Raw genomic sequence first — 26,334 nt, forward strand, 5'->3', positions numbered from 1 at the left:
GTTTGGGAGACACAGATTCAGGTAACCCTGAAAGTGTTCCTGGTGAAAGGTTCTTGCCTCGTCCCAAGCAGAATTCAGAGACGAGACAGTGAGGTCAAGAAAGTAAAGTGAGGATTTATTTAAGCTATAGTACGCTCTTGGGGAGAGCGGGCAGGCTCAGGTGAGTAGCTGCCCTGAGTTTTTTCGGCAAGCCGGTTGCATGGGGTGTAATATTCATTGGGGAGGGAGGGATTTGGGGGTCATATTCCCTGATTTTCACCCCAGCGCCACCTTCCCCGGGGGAGGAGGAATTTTTGTCCTTATTTAGCCTTGATCAGAAGTGTCATGGCTTCTGTGCATGATGCGTACTTATCTGCAAGGCTAATTTTATTGTAATGAGAGCATAATGAGCAAAAGGTTACATTCGGACACCAGATTCCCACCTTTTCCACCTTTCTTTGCCTCCAGGACACTTATCCCAAAATGTATGGTTTCCTGCCAGTTTGGAGGTTCCAAGGACCCCACCCCACCCCCACCTTTTACAAGACGCATGGTTTCCTGCCATCTGGCCCATGCCCCCCTTTCTCTGCTCACATCTAGCTACCTTCCTGCTTTAACAAAAGAATTTCTGGGGAAGAGAAAGAGGGGCTTTTAAAAACAAAAAAGCAATGAGGTTGATAAAAGTTGCCTGGCAATAAAAGCAACTGACTCTGTTGGAAGTCTGAATATATTTGTCCTTAAAGAATCGCCAGTTGTTAGAGGTAAAATAAGTTGATAGATTTTCATGAATTATTTTAGTGTAGGAGTCCAATAAGTATACAGACTGTCAGGAGTTTCTGGCAGATGTTCTGGATGATTTCAACAGGTGAAAAACACCCCATGTAATATGGAGAATACAAGCAGACCAATTAACCATCCTCTGACCCTTTCTCCCTGCTAGTTCTCCTCTCCGTGTTCTGGGATTTCCCTCTCCTGGGACACAGAGAAAACAGGGACAGAGTTGTTTGGCAGCTCCCCTTAAATCTGACCCCACCCAGTGTCTTCATCTTCCCCAGACATGCCCTGCCCAATGAGGACACCATGCCAGAGGGAGTCTCACGATGATCCTGATGTGGGCTTCCCTGGTGGCGCAGTGGTTATGAATCTGCCTGCCAATGCAGGAGACACGGGTTAGAGCCCTGGTCTGGGAAGATCCCACATGCTGTGGAGCAACTAAGCCCATGTGCCACAACTACTGAGCCTGCGCTCTAGAGCCTGCAAGCCACAACTACTGAAGCCCGAGTGCCACAACTACTGAAGCCCGCATGCCTAGAGCCTGTGCTCCGCAACAAGAGAAGCCATTGCAATAAGTTCATGCACTGCAACGAAGATTAGCCCTCACCGCAACTAAAGAAAGCCCGCGTGTAACAATGAAGACCCAACGCAGCCAAAAGTAAATAAATAAAATTTAAAAAATGATCCTGATGTGTCAGGACTTATTTATTATAAGGGACTAGACACGCTTACTCAAGTAAAATAAATATTTTAAATGATAGAAATTAATCCTTACAAGAGACAAGTTGAAGACTGGGTTCAGAGGTGTCAGGTTCAAGGGCTCACATGCTTGTAGTGTGACCTGGTCCCTCTCCATCAGCCTGCTGAGTGCCTTGTGGTCCCATTCACAGGCACAGTTTCTCTCATTGCATCCAGCAACTCCAAGATGACACAAGCTCAAAGTCCATACTGGGAATGGTTTCTCCTTCAGTAGGCCTCCTTGAAAACTCATGGCTTGGAATGCCTTTGGCCTGGCTTGGATAACATTCTCATCCTTGCACTGATCACAGCAATCAGAGGATGGAAAATGGGATCGGCCAGGTGGGTGGAATGTGGGGTCAGCCCTCTGAAACTATTTGGACTGGAAGCAGGTAAGATGTAGCTCCCAAAGGAAAGCTGAGGTGCTGCACTTGGACATGAGGACAGATGCTGGCTCACTGAAAGCAGCAGATTCCCTATCACTGACCACCCACTGCACAGCACAGAATCTGAAGCACAAGGTAGAAAGGGATTCACTTAGGGTCAGGGGCTGCAGCCACCCATCTAATGTTCTTGCTATCCTTTCACAACAGCAAGAAGTTTTTCCATTTGCTGAAAAACAAGGTTGATGATGATGGTAAACTCGAGGCTCCTGCCTTGGGCATCGGGTCCTTGCATCTCAGAGACTGGCCCAGAATAGCTCATGTGCCCTAGGAAGGCACACAGACCTCACTCTTGTTCCTGGGGGGTGGTAGCCCAGGATTCATGCCTGCCCCCTGGCCACATTAATCAACCACTCCCAAAGAACAAACATTGCTCATTTTTCCAGCCTCCTCTCTCCATGACAAAGAGCAGACACCAAATGCTAAGAGTGGTAGAAAATTCTTGTTCAGTGAAGTACTGGGAGGTTCGAGGATTATTCAATACCATGAAATTCATAATTGGCAGGCTTTCCAAAGTCCACATGGGTGCACATGGCTCTCCAATACCATTCAGCCACTGTGAAACTGCCCACTAGGAGGCCCAGCTGCTTAATGAGTATGAATGATTAAGATCTTAATGAGTAGGAATGCCAAAAGTTTGTTAACAACTGGAAGGCGAAAGGACTGCCAGGCCACAGTCTGCCGTCTGGTTGTTGTCCCAGGGCCACACTCACCATTTACAAGGTTATTAACTCTTGCCAAGTCTGGGATTCTAACTGGACTATCTTGGGTTATCTACTGACATCTGAACCAACAGCTATAGCTTAAGGAAAGGAATCTGCAGCTGAGCTGGGCCTGTGTCACAAATTCTACCCCTGCGTGGAAGACGGAATCCAAAAGGAAATTTAGTGTACTATTACCAGTAAAAGGGGGTAAAAAATTCTGGGAGGCCAAAACATCCAACATCCAGCACTGGCTTCTCTCCAGGGTGGACATGATCTAGCTGGGAAGAAGTCCTAAAGGTTTTTTCATACTTGACACATTCACAGGGTTTCTCTCTAGCATGGACTCTTTGATGCTGAAGCAGATTTCTTTTGCTAGTAAAGACTATTCCACACTCATCACACACATAGGAAGTCTCCTGAATATGTATTCTTAGATGCCTTTTTAATTGATCCTGAGCACTAAAGGCCTTTCCACAATCTACACAGTCAAAGGGTTTCACCTCACTGTGGACTCGCTGATGCCGAGTTAGTTTTGTATGAAAATTGAAGGCTTGCCCACATATTTTACAAGAATAAGGCTTTTCCCCTGTGTGAATACGCTGATGCTGACTAAGATGAGAAGTCCGTCCGAAGCTTTTGCCACACTCATTACACTCATAAGGTTTCTCTCCAGTGTGGATTTTCTGATGTCGCAGCAGTGGTGAATTACCAACAAAAGCTTTTCCACACTCATTACACTCATAGGGTTTCTCCCCAGTGTGAATTCTCTGGTGTATAACAAACTCAGAACTACTGGTGAAACCATTTCCACACTCCTTGCAGAGATAGGGTCTGTCCCCACTGTGGATTCTCTGATGCCTGATCAGATTTGCGTTATCATTAAAGGCTCTCCCACACTCTTCACACTGATAGGGTTTCTCTCCAGTGTGGATTCTTTGATGTCGAATTAATGAAGAATTGCCATTAAAGGCTTTTCCACACTCATTACACTCAAAGGGTTTCTCCCCAGTGTGGATTCTCTGGTGTCTAACATAGTAAGAAAAATAGCTGAAGCATTTCCCACATTCCTCACATCTGAAGGGCTTCCTATCATAGTGGATTCTTGGAACCTTTCCTCTAATATTTTTCACTGTGGGGATTTCCTGGTGCTTCTCCAGTTCACATGTTTCTAGGAAGCTGTTTCTCTTAAGAACATTCTTCTGTGGCCCATGTGACATCATCATGTCTCTTTCTTCAGAAACTCCCCATGTCGGTGTCAATTCATTGTCAGTGTTGGTCCCGGCATCTGACATAACAAATAAAAAACAAAAATGCCACCTGAGGATTATACTAGAAAACAAAAGAACATTGAAAATTATTGTCATCCCCCCTTATCTGCAGTTTCCCTTTCTGTAGTTTCTGTTTCCTTGTCAACCATGGTCTGAAAATATTAAATGGAAAATTCCAGAAATAACAATTCTTAAGTTTTAAACTGTGCACTGTTCCGAGTAACATGATGAAAACTAGAGCCATCCCACTCTGATCAGATGTAAATCATCCCTCTGTATATGCTACCTGCCTATTACTAAGTAGCTGATTCAGTTATCAGATTGACCATTGCGGTACTGCAGTGCTTGTGTTCAAGTAACCCTTATTTTACTTCATAATGGCCCCAAAGTGCAAGAGGAGTGATACTGGCAATTTAGATATTCTCTTACTGTGCCTAATTTATAAATTAAACTTTATCATAGGTATGTATGTTTAGAAAAAGACATGGTATATACACAGTCGGTCCTCTGTATCCATGAATGAAGGACCCGCAGTTACAGGAGGCCTACTGTACTATGCCATTTTATGTATGAGACTTGAGCATCTGCAGATTTTGGTATCCACAGGGGTCCTGGAGCCAATCCCCCACAGATACCCAGGGACAACTACATAGGGTTCAGAATTATCCGCAGTTTCAGGCACCCACTGGGGGTCTTAGAATGTATGCCCCACAGATAAGGGGGGACTACTGGATAGAGATTTTAGAGATTACTAAAACTCCCAACATCAGCCTGCTATTGAGACAAGACTAATAAAATGAAAGTGCCAAATATTCAAAGGCAGAGAACAGTTGAGATGGAAGGTTGTTTATATATTTCAGATACTAGTCTCTGTCAGATATTATATTATGCCAGAAATTGCAGTGGATCTTCTATTCCCTTCCTCCGGTCAGACTACCTTCCTTTTTTTCCCATCTGCAACCCATTCTTATCTGTTGAACTCAGAACAAATGGCCCTGCCACTGAAGGAGCATCACCTGAGCGTCTAAACTGAAATTACTGACCTCTCCTCCTGCTATGCTTCACAGCCCACTGCCTATGTATCAACAACAGCACTTGACACAGTTTTTGCAGCTCTAAACATCTGTCTCCATAACTTGTATCCTCCAGAGCTTCTAAAACAAAGCTTGGCACATGGCAAGTGCTCAAAAACTGCTCCTGAATAAATCTATCCCATCCAAGGAAGGAGGGCCTCTGAGACAGGCAATGATGAAACTCAGAAAGGAGCAATGGACACAAAAATTAACTCAAAATGGATTAAAGACTTGAACATAAGTAAGACCTGAAACCATAAAACTCCTAGAAGAAAACATAGGCAGTAACCTCCTGACATATGTCTAGGAGATGATTTTTTGAACCTGACAGAAAAAGCAAAAGCAACAAAAGCAAAAATAAACAAGTGGGACTACATTTAACTAAAAAGCTTCTGCACAGCAAAGGAAACCAACAAAATGAAAAGGCAACCTATGAACAGGAGAAAATATTTGCAAACCATATATCTGATAAGGGGTTAATATCCAAAATATATAAAGAAGTCATACAACTCAATAGCAAAAAAATCCCAAACAATGCAATTAAAAAATAAGAAGATCTGAACAGACATTTTTCCAAAGACAAACAGATGGCCAACAGGCACGTGAAAGATGCTCAACATCACTAATCATCAGGGAAATGCAAATCAAAACCACAATTACAGAGAGGGGCAAGATGGCGGAAGAGTAAGACGCGGAGATCACCTTCCTCCCCACAGATACATGAGAAATACATCTACACGTGGAACTGCTCCTACAGAACACCCACTGAACGCTGGCAGAAGACGTCAGACCTCCCAAAAGGCAAGAAAATCCCCACGTACTTGGGTAGGGCAAAAGAAAAAAGAAATAACAGAGACAAAAGAATAGGGACAGGACCTGCACCAGTGGGAGGGAGCTGTGAAGGAGGAAAGGTTTCCACACACTAGGAAGCCCCTTCGTGGGCAGAGACTGCGGGTAGCAGAGGGGGGAGGCTTTGGAGCCACGGAGGAGAGCGCAGCCACAGTGGTGCGGAGGGCAAAGCGGAGAGATTCCCGCACAGAGGAGCGGTGCCGACCAGCACTCACCAGCCCGAGAGGCTTGTCTGCTCAGCTGCCGGGGCGGGCGGGGGCTGGGAGCTGGGGCTCGGGCTTCAGTGCTAGCCGAGAGGGAGTCCGGGAAAAAGACTGCGGCTGCCGAAGAGGCAAGAGACTTTTTCTTGCCTCTTTGTTTCGCGGCGCGCAAGGAGAAGGGATTCAGAGCGCCGCCTAAACGAGCTCCAGAGACGGGCGCGAGCCGTGGCCATCAGCGAGGATCCCACAGCAACAGGGACGCAGAGGGAAAAACGGAGAGATACCCGCACAGAGGCTCGGCGCCGAGCAGCACTCACCAGCCCGAGAGGCTTGTCTGCTCACCCGCCGGGGCGGGCGGGGGCTGGGAGCTGAGGCGCGGGCTTCGGTCGGATCCCAGGGAGAGGACTGGGGTTGGCTGCGTGAACACAGCCTGAAGGGGCTAGCGCACCACAACTAGCCGGGAGGGTGCCCGAGAAAAAGTCTGCAGCTGCCGAAGAGGCAAGAGACTTTTTCTTGCCTCTTTGTTTCGCGGCGTGCAAGGAGAGGGGATTCAGAGCTCCACTTAAACAAACTCCAGAGACGGGCGCGAGCCGCGGCTATCAGCGCGGACCCCAGAGACGGGCATGAGACGCTAAGGCTGCTGCTGCCGCCACCAAACAGCCTGTGGGCGAGCACAGGTCATTCTCCACACCGCCCCTCCCGGGAGCCGGTGCAGCCCGCCACGGCCAGGCTCCCGTGATCCGGGGACAACCTCCCCGGGAGAGCGCACGGCGCGCGCCATCGCCTCAGGCTGCTGCAACGTCATGACGCCTCTGACGCCGCAGGCTCGCCCCGCCTCCTCCGTACCGCTCCCTCCCCCCGGCCTGACTGAGCCAGAGCCCCCGAAGCAGCTGCTCCTTTAACCCCGTTCTGTCTGGGCGGGGAACAGACGCCCTCAGACGACCTACATGCAGAGGCGGGTCCAAATCCAAAGCTGAACCCCGGGAGCTGTGCGAACAAAGAAGAGAAAGGGAAATCTCTCCCAGCAACCTCAGAAGCAGCGGATTAAAGCTCCACAAACAACTTGATGTGCCTGCATCTGTTGAATACCTGAATAGACAACGAATCATCCCAAATTCAGGAGGTGGACTTTGGGAGCAGGATATATTAATTTTTCCCCTTTTCCTTTTTTTTTTTTTGAGTGTATATGTATATGCTTCTGGGTGAGATTTTGTCTGTATAGCTTTGCTCTCACCGTTAGTCCTAGGGTTAGGTCCGTCCTTTTTTTTTTTTTTTTTTTTTTTACTTAAAAAAATTTTTTTCCCCTAATAAATGTTTTCTTAATAATTTTTTCCTTATTTTCTATTTTTAAAAAATTAAAAAAATTTTTTTAGCAAGTTTTTTCATATTTTTATTTTAAAAAATTAAAAAATTTTTTTCTTAATAAATTTTTTCTTAATTTTTTTCTTATTTTTAGTATAAAAAATTAATAAATCTATTTTTAAAAATTAAAAAAAATTTTTTTCTTAATAAATTTATTCTTAATAATTTTTTTTCTTATTTTTTATTATAATTGCTTTATTTTATTTTATTTTATCCTCTTTCTTTCTTTCCATTTTTTCTCCCTTTTATTCTGAGCCGTGTGGATGAAAGGCTCTTGGTGCTCCAGCCAGGCATCAGGGCTGTGCCTCTGAGGTGGGAGAGCCAACTTCAGGACACTGGTCCACAAGAGACCTCCCAGCTCCACGTAATACCAAACGGCGAAAATCTCTCAGAGATCTCCATCTCACCATCAAGACCCAACTTCACTCAACGACCAGCAAGCTACAGTGCTGGACACTCTATGCCAAACAACTAGCAAGACAGGAACCCAGCCCCATCCATTAACAGAGAGGCTGCCTAAAATCATAATAAGGCCACAGACACCCCAAAACACACCACCAGACGTGGACGAGCCCACCAGAAAGACAACATCCAGCCTCATCCACCAGAACACAGGCACTAGTTCCCTCCACCAGGAAACCTACACAACCCACTGAACCAACCTTAGCCACTGGGGACAGATACCAAAAACAACGGGAACTACGAACCTGCAGCCTGTGAAAAGGAGACCCCAAACACAGTAAGATAAGCAAAATGAGAAGACAGAAAAACACACAGCAGATGAAGGAGCAGGGTCAAAACACACCAGACCTAACAAATGAAGAGGAAATAGGTAGTCTACCTGAAAAAGAATTCAGAATAATGATAGTAAGGATGATCCAAAATCTTGGAAATAGAATAGACAAAATGCAAGAAACATTTAACAAGGACGTAGAAGAACTAAAGAGGAACCAAGCAACGATGAAAAACACAATAAATGAAATTAAAAATACTCTAGATGGGATCAATAGCAGAATAACTGAGGCAGAAGAACGGATAAGTGACCTGGAAGATAAAATGGTGGAAATAACTACTGCAGAGCAGAATAAAGAAAAAAGAATGAAAAGAACTGAGGACAGTCTCAGAGACCTCTGGGACAACATTAAACGCACCAACATTCGAATCATAGGGGTCCCAGAAGAAGAAGAGAAAAAGAAAGGGACTGAGAAAATATTTGAAGAGATTATAGTTGAAAACTTCCCTAATATGGGAAAGGAAATAGTTAATGAAGTCCTGGAAGCACAGAGAGTCCCACACAGGATAAATCCAAAGAGAAACACACCAAGACACATATTAATCAAACTATCAAAAATTAAATACAAAGAAAACATATTAAAAGCAGCAAGGGAAAAACAACAAATAACACACAAGGGCATCCCCATAAGGTTAACAGCTGATCTTTCAGCAGAAACTCTGCAAGCCAAAAGGGAGTGGCAGGATATACTTAAAGTGATGAAGGAGAAAAACCTACAACCAAGATTACTCTACCCAGCAAGGATCTCATTCAGATTTGATGGAGAAATTAAAACCTTTACAGACAAGCAAAAGCTGAGAGAGTTCAGCACCACCAAACCAGCTTTACAACAAATGCTAAAGGAACTTCTCTAGGCAAGAAACACAAGAGAAGGAAAACACCTACAATAACAAACCCAAAACATTTAAGAAAATGGGAATAGGAACATACATATCGATAATTACCTTAAATGTAAATGGATTAAATGCTCCCACCAAAAGACACAGACTGGCTGAATGGATACAAAAACAAGACCCATATATATGCTGTCTACAAGAGACCCACTTCAGACCTAGAGACACATACAGACTGAAAGTGAGGGGATGGAAAAAGATATTCCATGCAAATGGAAATCAAAAGAAAGCTGGAGTAGCAATTCTCATATCAGACAAAATAGACTTTAAAATAAAGACTATTACAAGAGACAAAGAAGGACACTATATAATGATCAAGGGATCGATCCAAGAGGAAGGTATAACAATTGTAAATATTTATGCACCCAACATAGGCGCACCTCAATACATAAGGCAAGTACTAACAGCCATAAAAGGGGAAATTGACAGTAACACAATCATAGTAGGGGACTTTAACACCCCACTTTCACCAATGGACAGATCATCCAAAATGAAAATAAATAAGGAAACACAAGCTTTAAATGATACATTAAACAAGATGGACTTAATTGATATTTATAGGACATTCCACCCAAAAACAACAGAATACACATTTTTCTCAAGTGCTCATGGAACATTCTCCAGGATAGATCATATCTTGGGCCACAAATCAAGCCTTGGTAAATTTAAAAAAACTGAAATCGTATCAAGTATCTTTTCCGACCACAACGCTATGAGACTAGATATCAATTACAGGAAAAGATCTGTAAAAAATACAAACACATGGAGGCTACACAATACACTACTTAATAACGAAGTGATCACTGAAGAAATCAAAGGGGAAATCAAAAAATACCTAGAAACAAATGACAATGGAGACACGACGATCCAAAACCTATGGGATGCAGCAAAAGCAGTTCTAAGAGGGAAGTTTATAGCAATACAAGCCTACATCAAGAAACAGGAAACATCTCGAATAAACAACCTAACCTTGCACCTAAAGCAATTAGAGAAAGAAGAACAAAAAAACCCCAAAGCTAGCAGAAGGAAAGAAATCATAAAGATCAGATCAGAAATAAATGAAAAAGAAATGAAGGAAACAATAGCAAAAATCAATGAAACTAAAAGCTGGTTCTTTGAGAAGATAAACAAAATTGATAAACCATTAGCCAGACTCATCAAGAGAAAAAGGGAGAAGACTCAAATTAATAGAATTAGAAATGAAAAAGGAGAAGTAACCACTGACACTGCAGAAATACAAACGACCATGAGAGATTACAAGCAACTCTATGCCAATAAAATGGACAACCTGGAAGAAATGGACAGATTCTTAGAAATGCACAACTTGCCAAGACTGAACCAGGAAGAAATAGAAAATATGAACAGACCAATCACAAGCACTGAAATTGAAACTGTGATTAAAAATCTTCCAACACACAAAAGCCCAGGACCAGATGGCTTCACAGGCGAATTCTATCAAATATTTAGAGAAGAGCTAACACCTATCCTTCTCAAACTCTTCCAAAATATTGCAGAGGGAGGAACACTCCCCAACTCATTCTACGAGGCCACCATCACCCTGATACCAAAACCAGACAAAGATGTCACAAAGAAAGAAAACTACAGGCCAATATCACTGATGAACATAGATGCAAAAATCCTCAACAAAATACTAGCAAACAGAATCCAACAGCACATTAAAAGGATTATACACCATGATCAAGCGGGTTTATTCCAGGAATGCAAGGATTCTTCAATATACGCAAATCAATCAACGTGATACATCATATTAACAAATTGAAGGAGAAAAACCATATGATCATCTCAATAGATGCAGAGAAAGCTTTCGACAAAATTCAACACCCATTTATGATAAAAGTCCTGCAGAAAGTAGGCATAGAGGGAACTTTCCTCAACATAATAAAGGCCATATATGACAAACCCACAGCCAACATTGTCCTCAATGGTGAAAAACTGAAACCATTTCCACTAAGATCAGGAACAAGACAAGGTTGCCCACTCTCACCACTACTATTCAACATAGTTTTGGAAGTGTTAGCCACAGCAATCAGAGAAGAAAAAGAAATAAAAGGAATCCAAATCGGAAAAGAAGAAGTAAAGCTGTCACTGTTTGCAGATGACATGATACTATACATAGAGAATCCAAAAGATGCTACCAGAAAACTACTAGAGCTAATCAATGAATTTGGTAAAGTAGCAGGATACAAAATTAATGCACAGAAATCTCTTGCATTCCTGTATACTAATGATGAAAAATCTGAAAGTGAAATTAAGAAAACACTCCCGTTTACCATTGCAACAAAAAGAATAAAATATCTAGGAATAAACCTACCTAAGGAGACAAAAGACCTGTATGCAGAAAATTATAGGACACTGATGAAAGAAATTAAAGATGATACAAATAGATGGAGAGATATACCATGTTCTTGGATTGGAAGAATCAACATTGTGAAAATGACTCTGCTACCCAAAGCAATCTACAGATTCAATGCAATCCCTATCAAACTACCACTGGCATTTTTCACAGAACTAGAACAAAAAATTTCACAATTTGTATGGAAACACAAAAGACCCCGAATAGCCAAAGCAATCTTGAGAACGAAAAATGGAGCTGGAGGAATCAGGCTCCCTGACTTCAGACTATATTACAAAGCTACAGTAATCAAGACAGTTTGGTACTGGCACAAAAAAAGAAATATAGATCAATGGAACAGGATAGAAAGCCCAGAGATAAGCCCACGCACATATGGTCACCTTATCTTTGATAAAGGAGGCAAGCATATACAGTGGAGAAAAGACAGCCTCTTCAATAAGTGGTGCTGGGAAAATTGGACAGGTACATGTAAAAGTATGAAATTAGAACACTCCCTGACACCATACACAAAAATAAACTCAAAATGGATTAAAGACCTAAGTGTAAGGCCAGACACTATCAAACTCTTAGAGGAAAACATAGGCAGAACACTCTATGACATAAATCACAGCAAGATCCTTTTTGACCCAGCTCCTAGAGAAATGGAAATAAAAACACAAATAAACAAATGGGACCTAATGAAACTGAAAAGCTTTTGCACAGCAAAGGAAACCATAAACAAGACCAAAAGACAACCCTCAGAATGGGAGAAAATATTTGCAAATGAAGCAACTGACAAAGGATTAATCTCCAAGATTTACAAGCAGCTCATGCAGCTCAATAACAAAAAAACAAACAACCCAATCCAAAAATGGGCAGAAGACCTAAATAGACATTTCTCCAAAGAAGATATACAGATTGCCAACAGACACATGAAAGAATGCTCAACATCATTAATCATTAGAGAAATGCAAATCAAAACTACAATGAGGTATCATCTCACACCGGTCAGAATGGCCATCATCAAAAAATCTAGAAACAATAAATGCTGGAGAGGGTGTGGAGAAAAGGGAACACTCTTGCACTGTTGGTGGGAATGTAAATTGATACAGCCACTATGGAGAACAGTATGGAGGTTCCTTAAAAAACTAAAAATAGAACTACCATATGACCCAGCAATCCCACTACTGGGCATATACCCTGAGAAAACCATAATTCAGAAAGAGTCATGTACCAAAATATTCATTGCAGCTCTGTTTACAATAGCCAGGACATGGAAGCAACCTAGGTGTCCATCATCGGATGAATGGATAAAGAAGATGTGGCACATATATACAATGGAATATTACTCAGCCATAAAAAGAAATGAAATGGAGGTGTTTGTAATGAGGTGGATGGAGTTAGAGTCTGTCATACAGAGTGAAGTAAGTCAGAAAGAGAAAAAGAAATACAGTATGCTAACACATATATATGGAATCTAAGGGAAAAAAAAAAGGTCATGAAGAACCTAGTGGCAAGATGGGAATAAAGACACAGACCTACTAGAGAATGGACTTGAGGATATGGGGAGGGGGAGGGGTGAGATGTGACAGGGTGAGAGAGTGTCATGGACATATATACACTACCAAATGTACAATAGATAGCTAGTGGGAAGCAGCCGCATAGCACAGGGAGATCAGCTCGGTGCTTTGTGACCACCTAGAGGGGTGGGATAGGGAGGGTGGGAGGGAGGAAGATGCAAGAGGGAAGAGATATGGGAACATATGTATATGTATAACTGATTCACTTTGTTATAAAGCAGAAGCTAACACACCATTGTAAAGCAATTATACTTCAATAAAGATGTTTAAAAAAAAAAAAAAAACCACAATTACATATCACCTCACACTGATTAGAATGGATATTATCAAAAAGACAAGAAATAAGGTGTTGGCAAGGTTGTGGAGAAAAGGGAACCCTTGTGCAATGTTGATGGGCATGTAAATTGGTACACCCACCATGGAAAACAGTATGGAGGTTCCTCAAAAAATTAAAAAGAGAACTACCATGTGATCCAGGAATTCCAAAGTAAATGAACACACTTGGTATTCAACCAAAGAATATGAAAACACTAACTAGAAAAGATATATGCACCCCTATGTTCATTGCAGCATTATTTATAATGGCCAAGATACTGAAGCAAGCTAAGTGTCCACTGATGGCTGAATGGATAAAGAAAATGTGATTGATACATACATACACACACACACAGAAGAATGTTAATTCAGCCATAAAAAAAGAAGGAAATCTTGCGATTTGTGACAACATCGATGGACCTCGAGAGCATTACGCTAAGTGAAATAAGTCAGACAAATAAAAACAAATACAGTATAATCTCACTTATATCTAAAATCTAAAAAAAAGAAACCACACACACAAAAACAAATAAACCAAGCTCCCAGCTGAGAACAGGTTGGTGGTTGCTAGAGGCAGGGGTAGGGAGTGAGAGAAACAGGTGAACGTACAAACTTCCAGTTATAAAATAAGTCATGGGAATATAATGTACAGCATGGTGACTAGAGTTAACAATACTGTACTGCATAATTGAAGGTTGCTGAGAGTAAATCAAAAGTTCTCATTGGAAGAAAAAAAATTTTGTAATTATGTAAGGGGACGGTCGTTAACTAGACTTCTTGTGGTGATCATTAATGCAATGTATACAAATATCAAATCATTATTTGTATACCTGAAACTAATTTGTTATATATCAATTATACTTCAATAAAAAACATTTTTTTTAATTAAAAAAGAAGAAAGGAGCAATAGATTCGAGAATTATGAGATGTGTTAATTGGAAATATGTTAGGAAGAATTAAGATTGGTGGAAATGGTTTCATATTTTACCTATTTTGAGAAATCATCTGTTTTATTTAAATCCTTCCCAGCATGGTTCATTTTAAAATATACTGCTCTGTAAAGCTCTGTAGCTGCTGTTCCTAAACCTGCCTCACTTACTTTTACAGATGTCTTTGGTCCCCTGTGCAGGGGGATCATCCCGTGTTTCCAGGCCCCAAGGCAAATCCCCTCTCTCCAGAAGTGAGACCAACACAGGTTTGGGAACTGGGTATCCTGAAAAGGGGTAGAAAATGGCACCTTTCAGTTGTGTGTCTGCTGTGTCAAAAGAAGGAAAAGCTCAGGAGTCTCAGTGAGAATAAAATAGATCCACAGAATAGGGCTCAGGACTGGGGAAAGCCAAGATTTTTGCTCAAGTGGAAACTGAGCATTTGTGACCTCTTCCTAAAACAACACGTAAGAGTACGTAAGTTAGTGATCCTGCAGGACATATGCAAACACAGGGAAGGGGTCATACCCTTCCCTAGACTACGGGGAGACAGCAACAAGCTGAGAACTTATCTGGCAACGGATGCTACTTATTCCTTACTGTGCAGAGCCCCTGGGAGGACAGATCATACTCTTACCAGGCGACACCAATTCCCTATATTGAGACCAAACTGACCCAAGACTTGTCCCTACCCAGCAAGCTCTCAAGTGGGTCATTTGGTCTCAGTCCCAGAACCATCAGTGAAGGATACAAGAGATGACTCCTCCCTTTCCACACCACACCTCCGGCTGATAAGAAGGAAAAAAGGAAGGAAATGGGAAAGCATAGATCTGAGTCCCAGGAGAAAAGTGGCCTTACCCAGAGACGTTAAGTTCCCATAAATCTCCAGCATCACACTTCTGTACAGGGCCCTCTGTGCAGGAGAAAGGCCAGCCCATTCTGTCTGGGTGAAGTATACAGCCACGTCCTCAAAGGTCACCACCTCCTAAAACAAGAGGTTCCTGCTGCCCCAGAGCCAATTCTCTGGCTCAGGGCCAGAGTGTGGGGTACAGGGGACAGTACGAGGGAGGGGTCTTATTAAGGATGAGTAATGAGAAAACGTGAAAGAACTGAGTGTTAAATGACTATTGCTACAACCAAAAATCTGGAACTTCTCTCACTACCAGAAGAGTTTCCATTTGGACACAAAATTTAGTGTCATAAAACACGACACATTTTGAAAACCCTGGAAAGTCTCCCATTATTTAATATTCCTAGAGCAAAATCTCTTTGATTTTATAAAACTTTGTCTTTTATTGTTGCACCTACAAGGAAACAATTAGCTTCAGTCTCTCCAGACACCACTCAGAGGTGGCATCTCAGGACTGACCTGTTCCCCCTTCACTGCCCCAAGTGCCCAGTCAATCCATCTTTTCCCCACACCTGCTCATTCTACCCTAAACCTCAAGTCCACGTGACAGGAACAGAGTCACATTTTGCCCTGATGACTGGTCTCATCCAACCCTCATCTGTTGCTTGAAGAAGGGGTTGTACAGCCTGTGCTCAAGAATGTCCAGTAGAGAGAGCTCAGTGCTGCCGGGGGCAGTCTATTCTGCTTACTGATGCGTTTTCCTGGGAGAAGATGCTTCTGGAATCAAATTGCTGCTGGGTAGTTCTTTTAACTGCTTTTCTTTATACCTCCAAGACGATCTGTAATTGTTTCTGCCAACTAAGGTTCATGCTTTTTTAATAGTCACCCTTTCCCTTCCCTGATGGTCCCAACTCTACCTTCCCAGAGAGCTCAGGATCTGGTTTATAAAACTCTTATTCATTCCCCAGACTTTGGTATCAAACCTGGTTACCTGAATGTGCAGTGAACATCCTGCCACCTTCCAACACCTCAACTGATTCTGCAGATCTCCCCAGCACTGCCTCAGACTCCCTGGGGGACCTAACACATCTGACCCATCTAACACCAAACACATCCCCCCTTCCTGCCCCCTGCCAAACTGACTCTATTTTCAATTCACATAACTAACTGGCACAGTGACTGACAGTGCTGTTTCTCAGTTAACAGTGCAAATTTCATCCCAGTCTCCTAAGTTAGAAAACTGAAATTCATACTAGACTAACTTGCCCTAGTCACTACTCATTTCCGATAAATAGTCAGTAATCAAATCCTGCCAATTTTATTGCCTAAATGTTTCTGGAATCTGACTCCTCTTCACTATGGTACAATCAGTACAGTAGTACGGGCTGGGGATACTTAACTCCAATTCCAGGTCTGTCCTGTTCTGAATCCATCCTCAGCCAGCCATACAATTAACAACTTAAAATGACAAACTGACTCAGTCAACTGAATGACTTCCTTGAATGAGTCACCACTAACTACAACAGTGGTTCTCCAAGTGTGGTTCCCCAGAGCAGCAGCAGGATCACCTAGGAACTTGTTGCAAAGGCAAATTCACAGGCCCCATCCGAAAGCAATTTCTGCTTCCATAAGCCCTCCAGGTGATTCTGACGCACACTGAAGTCTGAGAACCCTGGACTACAGGACAAAATCCGAGCTCAGGAAACCAAGCTTTATCAGGTAACAGGTGGTGATGGGAAAGCACAAGACTGTACACAGAGAAACTAGCTGGGAAACTCTGCAAACAAAATCCCAGAAAAGGAATGACAAACCCTGAATGAGGGCAATATAAAAGATAGGACAAGTGGAAGAGATAGTAGGCAGAAGCAATGAGACTTGGTAACTCTCTGAAAGTGGTATCAAGGGGGAAGAGAGTCAACAATTACTCAGCAACCTAAAAACTGAGTGGTCAGGATTGCGACACAGTGATACCAATAACTCACTAACAACTTACAGAAGATCAGAAGAGGACGGGAGCAACAAGAAAGACAATGTCTTGGTGAGATAGTAGACAGAAGGACCTGCCAGATACCAGAAATCCAGGATTGGGACTTAGGATATAGTTCATAGATGCTAAGTTACTGGATAAATAAGTCCCAGGAAGAAGGAAATGGTTAAGGAACACCCAGCAACTCATCAGTCTCAAAAAGTGAAATCAACTCAAGAAATCAATTTCCCTGTCCCACAAATGTAAGGTACTTAATGTTCACCTCATAGATGAAGTTAAGGTGCAAAGAGGTTAAGTGACTGGCTCAAGGCCACAAAGCCACTGAGGCTTTATGGGGTCCCTCACTTCAGGTGTTCTGTCCTAGTGCAGATTTTTCCTATTATAGCCCCCTGCCTTGATTAGCCAACAGCACTGACCTCAAGGAAAATATATTTTCCCTGATTCTGAAGCCAACTTCTTCAATAAATGGGACAAGCCCACTTTTTCTTGTCTTCTTCCTGCCATCGCTCTGCCCCTACTTCCCAAGAACCTTGTGACCTCGCTAATCTCGATTACTCTCACTGTGTAATCAATACCTACAGCACCAGCCTGAGTCCTTCATTCTCACAGGGCCCTCTGTAGGAGGAACCACTGAACCTGGGAACCATCTAGCTCCACAGATCCTCAGAGTGCAGGAGCCTAGGCTTCTGCTGCCCAGGACACTCTCTCCAGCCATCACTTGCTGGGTTTCTGGCTGTTCAATCCCTCATCATCAGCTTTCCCTGGCAGCCAGTCCTACTGAAAAGAATCAACAAGGGTCTTCCTACTGCTTTGGCTCTAAGACTTCTGCCGGAATCATCTCTCTCATCCCCCATTTCCTTCAAATCAGATCTCTCCAAGGCTGACCTGCGGGAATCACAGCTCACCTGGTGCCAGGCTCGCAGGGGCATGACAGCCATCACCTGGGCTTCCTCTCAGTGAAGGGCAGGGGCTGAGGGAAGAAGCAAAGAGAAACAAGAGTGAGCCCAACCCAGACAAAGGCTCTCCTTTAAAACAACAAACTTGCCAGTAACAGTAGCAATCATTTACTAAATGCCACTGGGTAAGTGGTGTATGAATATTTCCTCTTTTAATCCACACTATGCCATGAAGTTTGAATTCTGAGGAAACTGAGAATTTGAAACATAAGTAACTTGCCCTCAGCACCATAGGCTGTACTCACCAACATCATGCAATGCTGCCTGTCCTAAGACATGAGTACAGGGGAACATGAATACACAAAGAGCAAAACAAGCAAAAGACACCAGAAAACTCAAAGCAAACCCTAACAAGAGGAAATCCAGACCTTCATTTTTAAAAATAAAATTTTACTGAGAAACATACAAGGTAAAAAAAAAAATAGAAATATGTTTTTGGAGGAAAAATACATATTCTCTCATTCAATCTCCACAATAATCCTTTGAACCTTTTCTTTTTTCCAAATAAGAAAACAAGCCTAAGACAATAATTTTCTCTACCAAGGTCAGTCACCCAGTGGATGGATGAACTTGGATCCCAAACCAGATAAGCAAGATTCCAGAGGCCAAGCTTTTAATAACTACATCAAAGTGCTTCCAATAGTAATCCCAACAGGATTTTTTTTTTTTTTTTAGAACTCGATAAAGTGATTCTAAGGTTAATACGGAAAAATAGGTAAAAGTAGCCCCCAAAAAATCAGAAAAAGAATCTTAGAGTAAGGTTTCCTTTTCTTGGACCTTGGGGCAGGCATCTTTTTTGATCATCACCCCACTCTACACCCAGTGATAACCAGAAACAAATTAGCAAAGGACCCTGAAGAGGCCACACAACATGCCAAAAGGTCTGGGTTATTACTTTAATTATATCATCCCCTACAGACACTTTGTATTCTTGTTAAGCAGTCATATTCTACCAAAAAGCCAGCATCTTCCGAAACTCATTGCATGCTGCAATTTCCTGCTAGCCTCATCTTGTGCCACCATCCTGCTTTCTATTAGTTTAGCCACACTGGTCTTCTTTCAGTTTCTCTACTATGCTAATTCAGGATCTTTGTACCTACTGTTCCTCTGCATGAACCACTCTTCTCCAACCTTAGAACCTTTGGAACTGACAGTCTCTGTATGCAATACTCTCCAGCAGCCTGACCTCTCTTCATCTAGGTAACTGCCTGCTCACCCTTCAGATCACCGCCTGTCTCCACAGATCAGGTTGGGGGCCCTGGGTTACACACTCCACTAGCACTGTATTCCCTTTCTTGTATACCACCTCTCCCAGTTTGAGATAATACACTGATGTATGTTTTCTTCATCCCACAAACATTTATCACATATTTATTTCATTCCAGGCCAAGCGTGAGACACAGGAGATAACAGTGGAGAGAGAAAGGTTTGATCTCTTCCATCACGGAGCTTAGACTAAAGAAATCAAAGATTCTCATAGTTAGCTTTAAGACCACAATCGTGATTAGTGCCAGGGAGAATTTATCCTAGATGGGGAGGCTTAAGAATAGGAATCAACTAGGTTGAAAGAAAAATCTTTCCGAAAGTAACAGCATGTGCAAAAACACGTTCTCGAAATTAAAGTCCAAGAAGACTAGCAGAGCCAAGGGAAGTGTGCTGAAGACGAGGGTGAAGAAGTTGCAAGAGGCCAAGTCCCGCATGGCCTCTGCACGTCAAGGACTTCGTCTTCAACCTAAAAGCAACAGACCGCAACTACAGGGTTCGGAGCAGGTGGAGTGAAACGATCGCACTGGATTAATACGGGGCTTTCCATTAAACTGAAAGCTCCCTGGGGGAGGGGCCCACGGCCGTCTCATTCACAGCTACATTCTGGGAACCTACAAGAGCAACTGGCATTTAGCTGCTCAGTATGTAGCTGTTGGCCCAGGGAGCAAGGGAGGCTGTGGCTGTGTCGGGTCAAAGGGCGCCTCCTTTCCATACCCAGCCTCCATTTCCTAAGGCGGCCGCAGCGGGCTGGGGAAAAGGCGCCAGGGCGGGCTGGATTGCCCGGCGGGCGCCCTCGCTCCCCGGATCCGGTGGCGCCGCCCGACTCTCTCCACCTCGGCATCAGGGACTAAGGGGACAGCCTCCTCCAGGGGAGTGAAGAGCGTGATCCCAGCACCTTTGCTGGGGCCACAAACCCCCAACACTCACCTCAGTAAAGGCGCAATGTACGGCGTGACCGGAAGTGCGTCACTACGTCGGCTGCGGCGCCCAAGCTTCACGAGCTTCCTCTCTAGGAAGCCAGAACGCACTTCTCTGTGGACTCTGGCTTTCCTCCCCTGCCGCACGTCTTTAACCACGGACCTAGAATAGAAAAAGCTTATCCTTGTTTAAGCTAACCTCTAGCTGAAACTTAGCATTTCCTTCAATTATATGTTGGCAAAAACCACAGTAGTATCAGCAGTGCCTTGCGACTTTGTCAGCAATAGAAATCATAGATGTTTTTATATCACATTGCAATTGATGAAGTTATAGTGGAACTTAAGTATCATGCATGGTCATTTTTGCCTTGGCTGACAAAAAAAAGTAAAGTTAACCCAATGTTTTGTTGCAGTACCTATATTGACTACATTTGATGTGATTATCTCCTTGCTGCTGAAAACATACTTAATGGTGAGAGAATGCCTTCCCTGTAAGGTTGGCAACAAGGCAGGTATGTCCGCTCTTCCCATTACTCTTCAACATCCTCTTGGGAGTCCTAGCAAGTGCAAGAAGGCCAGAAAAAGAAATAAAAGGCATAGAGATTGGAAATAAAGAAATAAAACTGTTACTATTTGCAGAGGACATGATTGTCTACACAAAAAAATCCCAAAGAATCTACAGAACTTCTAGAACTAACAAGTGAGTTTAGCAAGGTTGAAACAGGAGGGAAGGGGGCAGGGCACAACCTTTAAGGGAATGACAGCCGTTGAGGATACGACATAAACTGGTTAGAACCAACTAGGTCCGGACTTACCTGACCGGCCAGTGGTTGAGACTCTATGCCCCCATTGCAGGGGGCATGGGTTCGACCCCTGGTGGGGGAGCTAAGATTCCGCATGCCTCACAGAGTGGGAAGGAAAAAAAAAAAAACCAACTAGGTCCAAGATAGCAGAAGATTCAACTTCCTGTAAACCTTGAGTCTCATTATACGCTCATTGTAACACACTGACATATGCTAATGACACACCCTCAGGTGCCATGACAGTTCCAAGGCTAACCCTAAAAGGCCAAAAAGTGGGCAGTGGCCCAACTCCTGGAAATCCCCACTCCCTTCTCCAAGATAGTTGAAATAATCCTCCCAGTCATTAGCCTATGAAATTACCCAGCCCATAAAAACTAACCACCTCATATTTCAGGGCCTCTCGCCTGCTGAGATGGCCCATACTCTCTCTGTGGAGTGTGTATTTCTCTCAATAAATCTACTTTGCCTCTCACTGAATTCCTTCCGCGCAGAGACATAAAGAACCTAAACTTCAGTAGGTCCTGAGACCAGGTGTGTGATTTTTATTAAAAGACACTGGGTCAAGTCCCAAACTGAGTTGTGTGGCTTCAAGGTCACAGAGTTAAAGGTGCAAAAAAGATCAATTGTTGGAAACCAAAATTTCCAGCAATAAAATTTCCTGCAACCGTAATAAATTTTTAAAAATAGTACCATCTACAACAGCATAAAAAACATGAAATACTTAATGCCTAACAAAATATGTACAAGATATGCATGCTGAAACTATAAAATAATGACAAAAGAGATGAATGTATACCTAATAAATTGAGATACTGTGTTCATTGATTGAAAAACTCAATATTATTAAGATGTCAGTTATCCCCCAAATTGCTCTATATATTCAAAGCAAGCCAATCAAAATCCCAGCAAGACCTTTGCAGAAATCAATAAGCTGATTCAATTGCATGTCAATCATTTAACAGAGCTGAAAAAAAGCAGTGGAGAAAGGAGGGATTTTTCAATAAATTATGCTGGAACATTTGGATATCCCAATAGAAAAATAAGATTCTTACTTCACACCATCACTAAAATAAATTCCAGGTGGACAAAAAATCTAATTGCAACAAATCTACATCTTTGATGAGAAAGTATGGGCAGTATGATTTCTACAGATGTGTTAATCCTGTCTGCCCACACATCTGATGCCTGAACCCTGTAATGGATACCTCAACATGGGGCTGCTCAAGCTACAGTCCAGCATCCCCGGCAGATGGACGTGGTGCCTTCAGAGGCATCTCGCATGGCCTCCCTGTACATGTTTGTACCCACTTGCCACCAACCTTGCCATAATGCCCAGTGGCACTGATTACCTCTTCATGTCCTGTGTTGTCTCCTATGACTGCCCCTCCTGCCCTTCTGCAAGCCAAGGAGAAAGGCCTCAGGAGAAATCAAACCTGCTAACACCTTGATTTTGAACTTCCAGCCCCCAGAATTGTGAGAAAATAAATTTCCGTTGTTTAAGCCTCACAGTCTGTGGTATTTGTTACGGCAGTACGTGCAAACTACTTTAGACATATAAAGTTAAGATATGTTGGCAGTGTCAGAGGCTGCTAGCTGCCTGTACAAACATCTATTTGTCCCTCTTATTTAGTAATAGAAAAGTGCATCAGGGGTTGGCACCTTGTCTCTCATCCAAGGACATTTCTTGCCATCCTTGTAAGTCTGTGGCTCTCCCAGGACTAAGTTCTGCACAGTGAAGTGGAAGTGGAAGTGTTCTCAGTACTTACAGGATATTTCCTTGAAAGGAAGGTGACATGCTCTTCTTCTTTTCCTCCATCCTGCATCCTGGAATGGCTGGAGCTCTAGCTGTTGCTTTAGACTATGAGGATATTGCCCCATCTGATGGATGGCAGTGCAGTGAACTGGAAGGAGGCAGGATTCCCGCTGCCAGTGTGCAGCTGCCTATCTCCAGATTTTTTATTTTTTTATATATATTTTTTAATTAATTAATTAATTAATTAATTTTTTGGCTGCCTTGGGTCTTCGTTGCTGCGCGCCGGCTTCCTCTAGTTGAGGCGAGCGGGGGCTACTCTTCATTTCGGTGCCCGGGCTTCTTATTGCGGTGGCTTCTCTTGTTGCGGAGCACAGGCTCTAGGCGCATGGGCTTCAGTAGTTGTGGCACGTGGGCTCAGTAGGTGTGGCGCATGGGCTTAGTTGCCGCGGCATGTGGGATCTTCCCAGACCAGGGCTTGAATCCGTGTCCCCTGCATTGGCAGGCGGATTCCCAACCACTGTGCCACCAGGGAAGTCCCCAGATCTCTTTTAAAAAAAGGAAAAATCAACTCCAGTCTTATTTTAAGCTCTATTATTTTGGATTTTCAATTATGTGCACTTGAACCTAACCAAGCCTGATCCAAAGACAGTAAGTCAGTTAGAGGGGGACTCCAGCAGTGGTACCTAGGTCACATATCATGCATCATCTGCTAGATACTCAAGTTCAGGAAGATGGAGCTACTCCAGTACATTAGAGATAAAAGACACCTTGGGGGTCCAGCTCTCTGGCTCAGGCACTTACTATGAAGGTACTACTTTCAAATAGTTGTAGCAACAAAAATGCCAGTGCCACGCAGCCACTAAGCCTTACTGGGGAATCTAGGAACCAGGTCCTCTGCCTCCTAGAGCTGTATTTTCAACTTCTGCACATGCTACCTCCCTGACAACAGCAGTTTTGAGGCTGTCAAACACACAATGAGCCACTCTGTACTAGATATGCCTCACTGTTTTATCTCAACCCATTCACCGCCCTCTTTTCTCCAAAGCCAATATACAGCCTCCCTTTGCCTTGACCTGATCCCCAGTGTCTTCCACTCACAAAGAGCATACGAAAGTCACCTCAAATGTGTCTTTTCTGTCACTGAATTACATTTGTTACAGATCTTGCATCCAGCCTTTAGGGCATCACTCTGTGACAGTTAGAGCATGGGCTCTGAAGCCAGACTGCCTGGGTTTGAATCTCTGCTCTTCCATTTACTAGCTGTATCTTTGGGCAACCTACTTAACCTCTCTGTTCCTCACTTTCCTAATTGAAACAAGACAACAGTACTTCAAAGGCTGTTGGGAGTTAGTAAGTTAATGCATTGTGGAGCACCTAGCAAAGATAAGTGCCACAAAATGTTACTGGTTATTAGCATTTATTAAAGAACAGCTATGGCAAATTAAAGACTAGTATTCTGTTGGGGAAGCAACAACAGGAACTAACAAACCTCAACTCAAGTGACTTCAACCATTTCTTCATCTGAATCACTTTGGTTTCGGCAGAATTATAAGTCCACTACTAAAAATGATTCCCCTCCCCGGGCAGGGGTAGATTGCTGTCAAGAAAGAGGAAGTGGTGAAGTCATTTTCTCAGGCCCAGATTTCAGACAACAGGTTAAATCTGGAATTGAAAACTGCCATGACAGTAGATGACAGTACAAGGTGGCATGGGAAGTAACAAGGCACAGGTTGACAGGCATCCAAAGAAGAGAACTTCCTCCTTATTTTTACAAAAACATATCCTCAGTATCTCTTTAGACCAGTGGAAACAATTTTGATTGTTATGAATGAGGGTAGGGGAGAACATCACAAATAGTATCTAGTGGGTAGAGGCCAGTGGGTAGGCTAAACATCCTACAACTCACAGGACAGTGTCCAGCAAAAAATTATCAGGTCCTAAATGTCAACAGTGCTGTGTTTGTAAAATCCTGCTTCAGACTGAGAACCAAAGCCATTTCCTTGGGTGTAAAAGCCCCCTAACCAGATCAAAGGGCAGGGCAAACATGCTATGCTGGGCACTATAATAATAATATCAAGCTTTTGCATGCAAATATGAGTAATAAAAATCTTCCTATAGGTTTTATAGACAAACAAACTTAGGAATGACAAGGGGCATATTTGAAAATATTTTTTAAAATAAGAAAAATAACTTGGGTACAATGCTAAGCTAATGATTTATAAAAGTCAGTAGGAAATTATAAATTACCAACACTGATTCAAGAAGAAATAGACAATGTAATGGACAATGGCAGGGAAGGAATTATTAAAGTAGTGAAAGTTCTACTCTGCTCTACACTACCCCCAACAAAAGCAACTGGTCCAGGCAGCTTTATAGGTGAACTTTTTTCAAATTTCCAAAGAACAGATAATTGCTAGGCTTTTGAAACCGTTCCAAAGCACAGAGAAAGAATAGTCCCCAAACTATTTTTAGCAACGTGGTATAATTCAGGTCCCAAATCTTGACAAAGAGTGAAAAAAATTACAGGCCAATCACACTTATGAATATAGATGCTAATATCCTAAACATATTAATATAATCCAGCAACATTTAAAGAAACTTAACAACACTATACCCAACTAAGATTATGAGAACATAAGTATGACTCAATATTAGGAAAAACATTAATATAATTAACTATATAAATAGGTCAAAAAAGAAATATCATCTTTAACAATCTAAAATAAGATAAAATTCAGCATCCACTTCCATTAGAAACTGAGTAGGAAATAAATACTTAAAAAAATATTTTCTAATTAATACGTTCATCTACCCTACAGAATATTCGATAGAGATTTTGTTTTATAATAACTTGAAATTTTCATTAAAGTGCTTAAATTGCTGTAACTTCCAACCATTTAGGATGCCTGAATGTTGACCTGGCTTAATCGAGGGTTAAAGGCTTTCCCACATTCACAACACTTGAGTGGTTGCCTCTGTATGAACCATCAGAATCATAGCTACATCTTTTCCAATACATCACTCACATGAAAGGTTTCTTCATAGTGTGGATTCAATGAAGCTAAATCAAGTTTATGTTAACTCTGAAGGTTTTGAAACATATGAGACATTGAAATGGCTCAATATCAGTAAGGATTCTGTTACAAGTGAAAGAAATCCCAACTCAAAACTATTTAAGCAAAGAATTTAATTTTTTGATTTACATCACTGAAAAATCCAGAGGCAAGTTTAGTTCTCTCCATCTCTGTTTGCAGGGCTGGCTTTCTTCTCAGCCTTCACGTGGGTCAAGGCTAACATCCATGTCCAGCAGAAAAGAATGTCACTTCGTGGTAGGTTTTGCACAAAGGGTCCATTCTGATTGGATGAACTTGGGTCACCTGAACCCACCATTGTGGTGGGTGGAAGGAACAGTACAGATGGGCCAGACTAGGCTACATGTTCCACCTTTGCAGTAGGGAATAGAGCCCCACCCAAACCACATGAACTGTTGTGTTGGGGCAGAGTGGTATTTTCCCAAGAAGTAGGGCAGTAATTACCATGAAAATGGGGTTA

The 26,334-nt window shown here is 42.6% G+C and overlaps 1 protein-coding gene across 5 annotated transcripts in view; it reads right to left on the reverse strand.

Moving 5' to 3' along the window:
• Positions 1–20,263, reverse strand: part of ZNF19 (zinc finger protein 19) — a 31,391-nt gene extending 11,128 nt beyond the window's left edge. Inside the window, exons 1-5 of one of the 5 annotated variants that reach the window (XM_061172616.1) lie at positions 20,237–20,263; positions 17,993–18,057; positions 15,109–15,235; positions 14,424–14,537; positions 2,834–3,923 (exon numbers count right to left, since the gene is read on the reverse strand). In XM_061172616.1, the coding sequence (XP_061028599.1) occupies positions 2,834–3,923; positions 14,424–14,537; positions 15,109–15,235; positions 17,993–18,025 (1,364 nt within the window). In that variant the 5' untranslated portion in view covers positions 18,026–18,057; positions 20,237–20,263. Of the gene's footprint in view, positions 1–1,528; positions 3,924–14,423; positions 14,538–15,108; positions 15,236–17,992; positions 18,058–20,023; positions 20,128–20,236 lie in introns of those variants that run through there. The other 4 variants (XM_061172618.1, XM_061172617.1, XM_061172619.1 and 1 more) reach the window with 4 other exon arrangements.
• Between the last annotated feature and the right edge of the window lie 6,071 nt (positions 20,264–26,334).

This window comes from Eubalaena glacialis, chromosome 18, assembly GCF_028564815.1.
Source record: "Eubalaena glacialis isolate mEubGla1 chromosome 18, mEubGla1.1.hap2.+ XY, whole genome shotgun sequence".
Lineage (NCBI taxonomy): Eukaryota > Metazoa > Chordata > Mammalia > Artiodactyla > Balaenidae > Eubalaena > Eubalaena glacialis.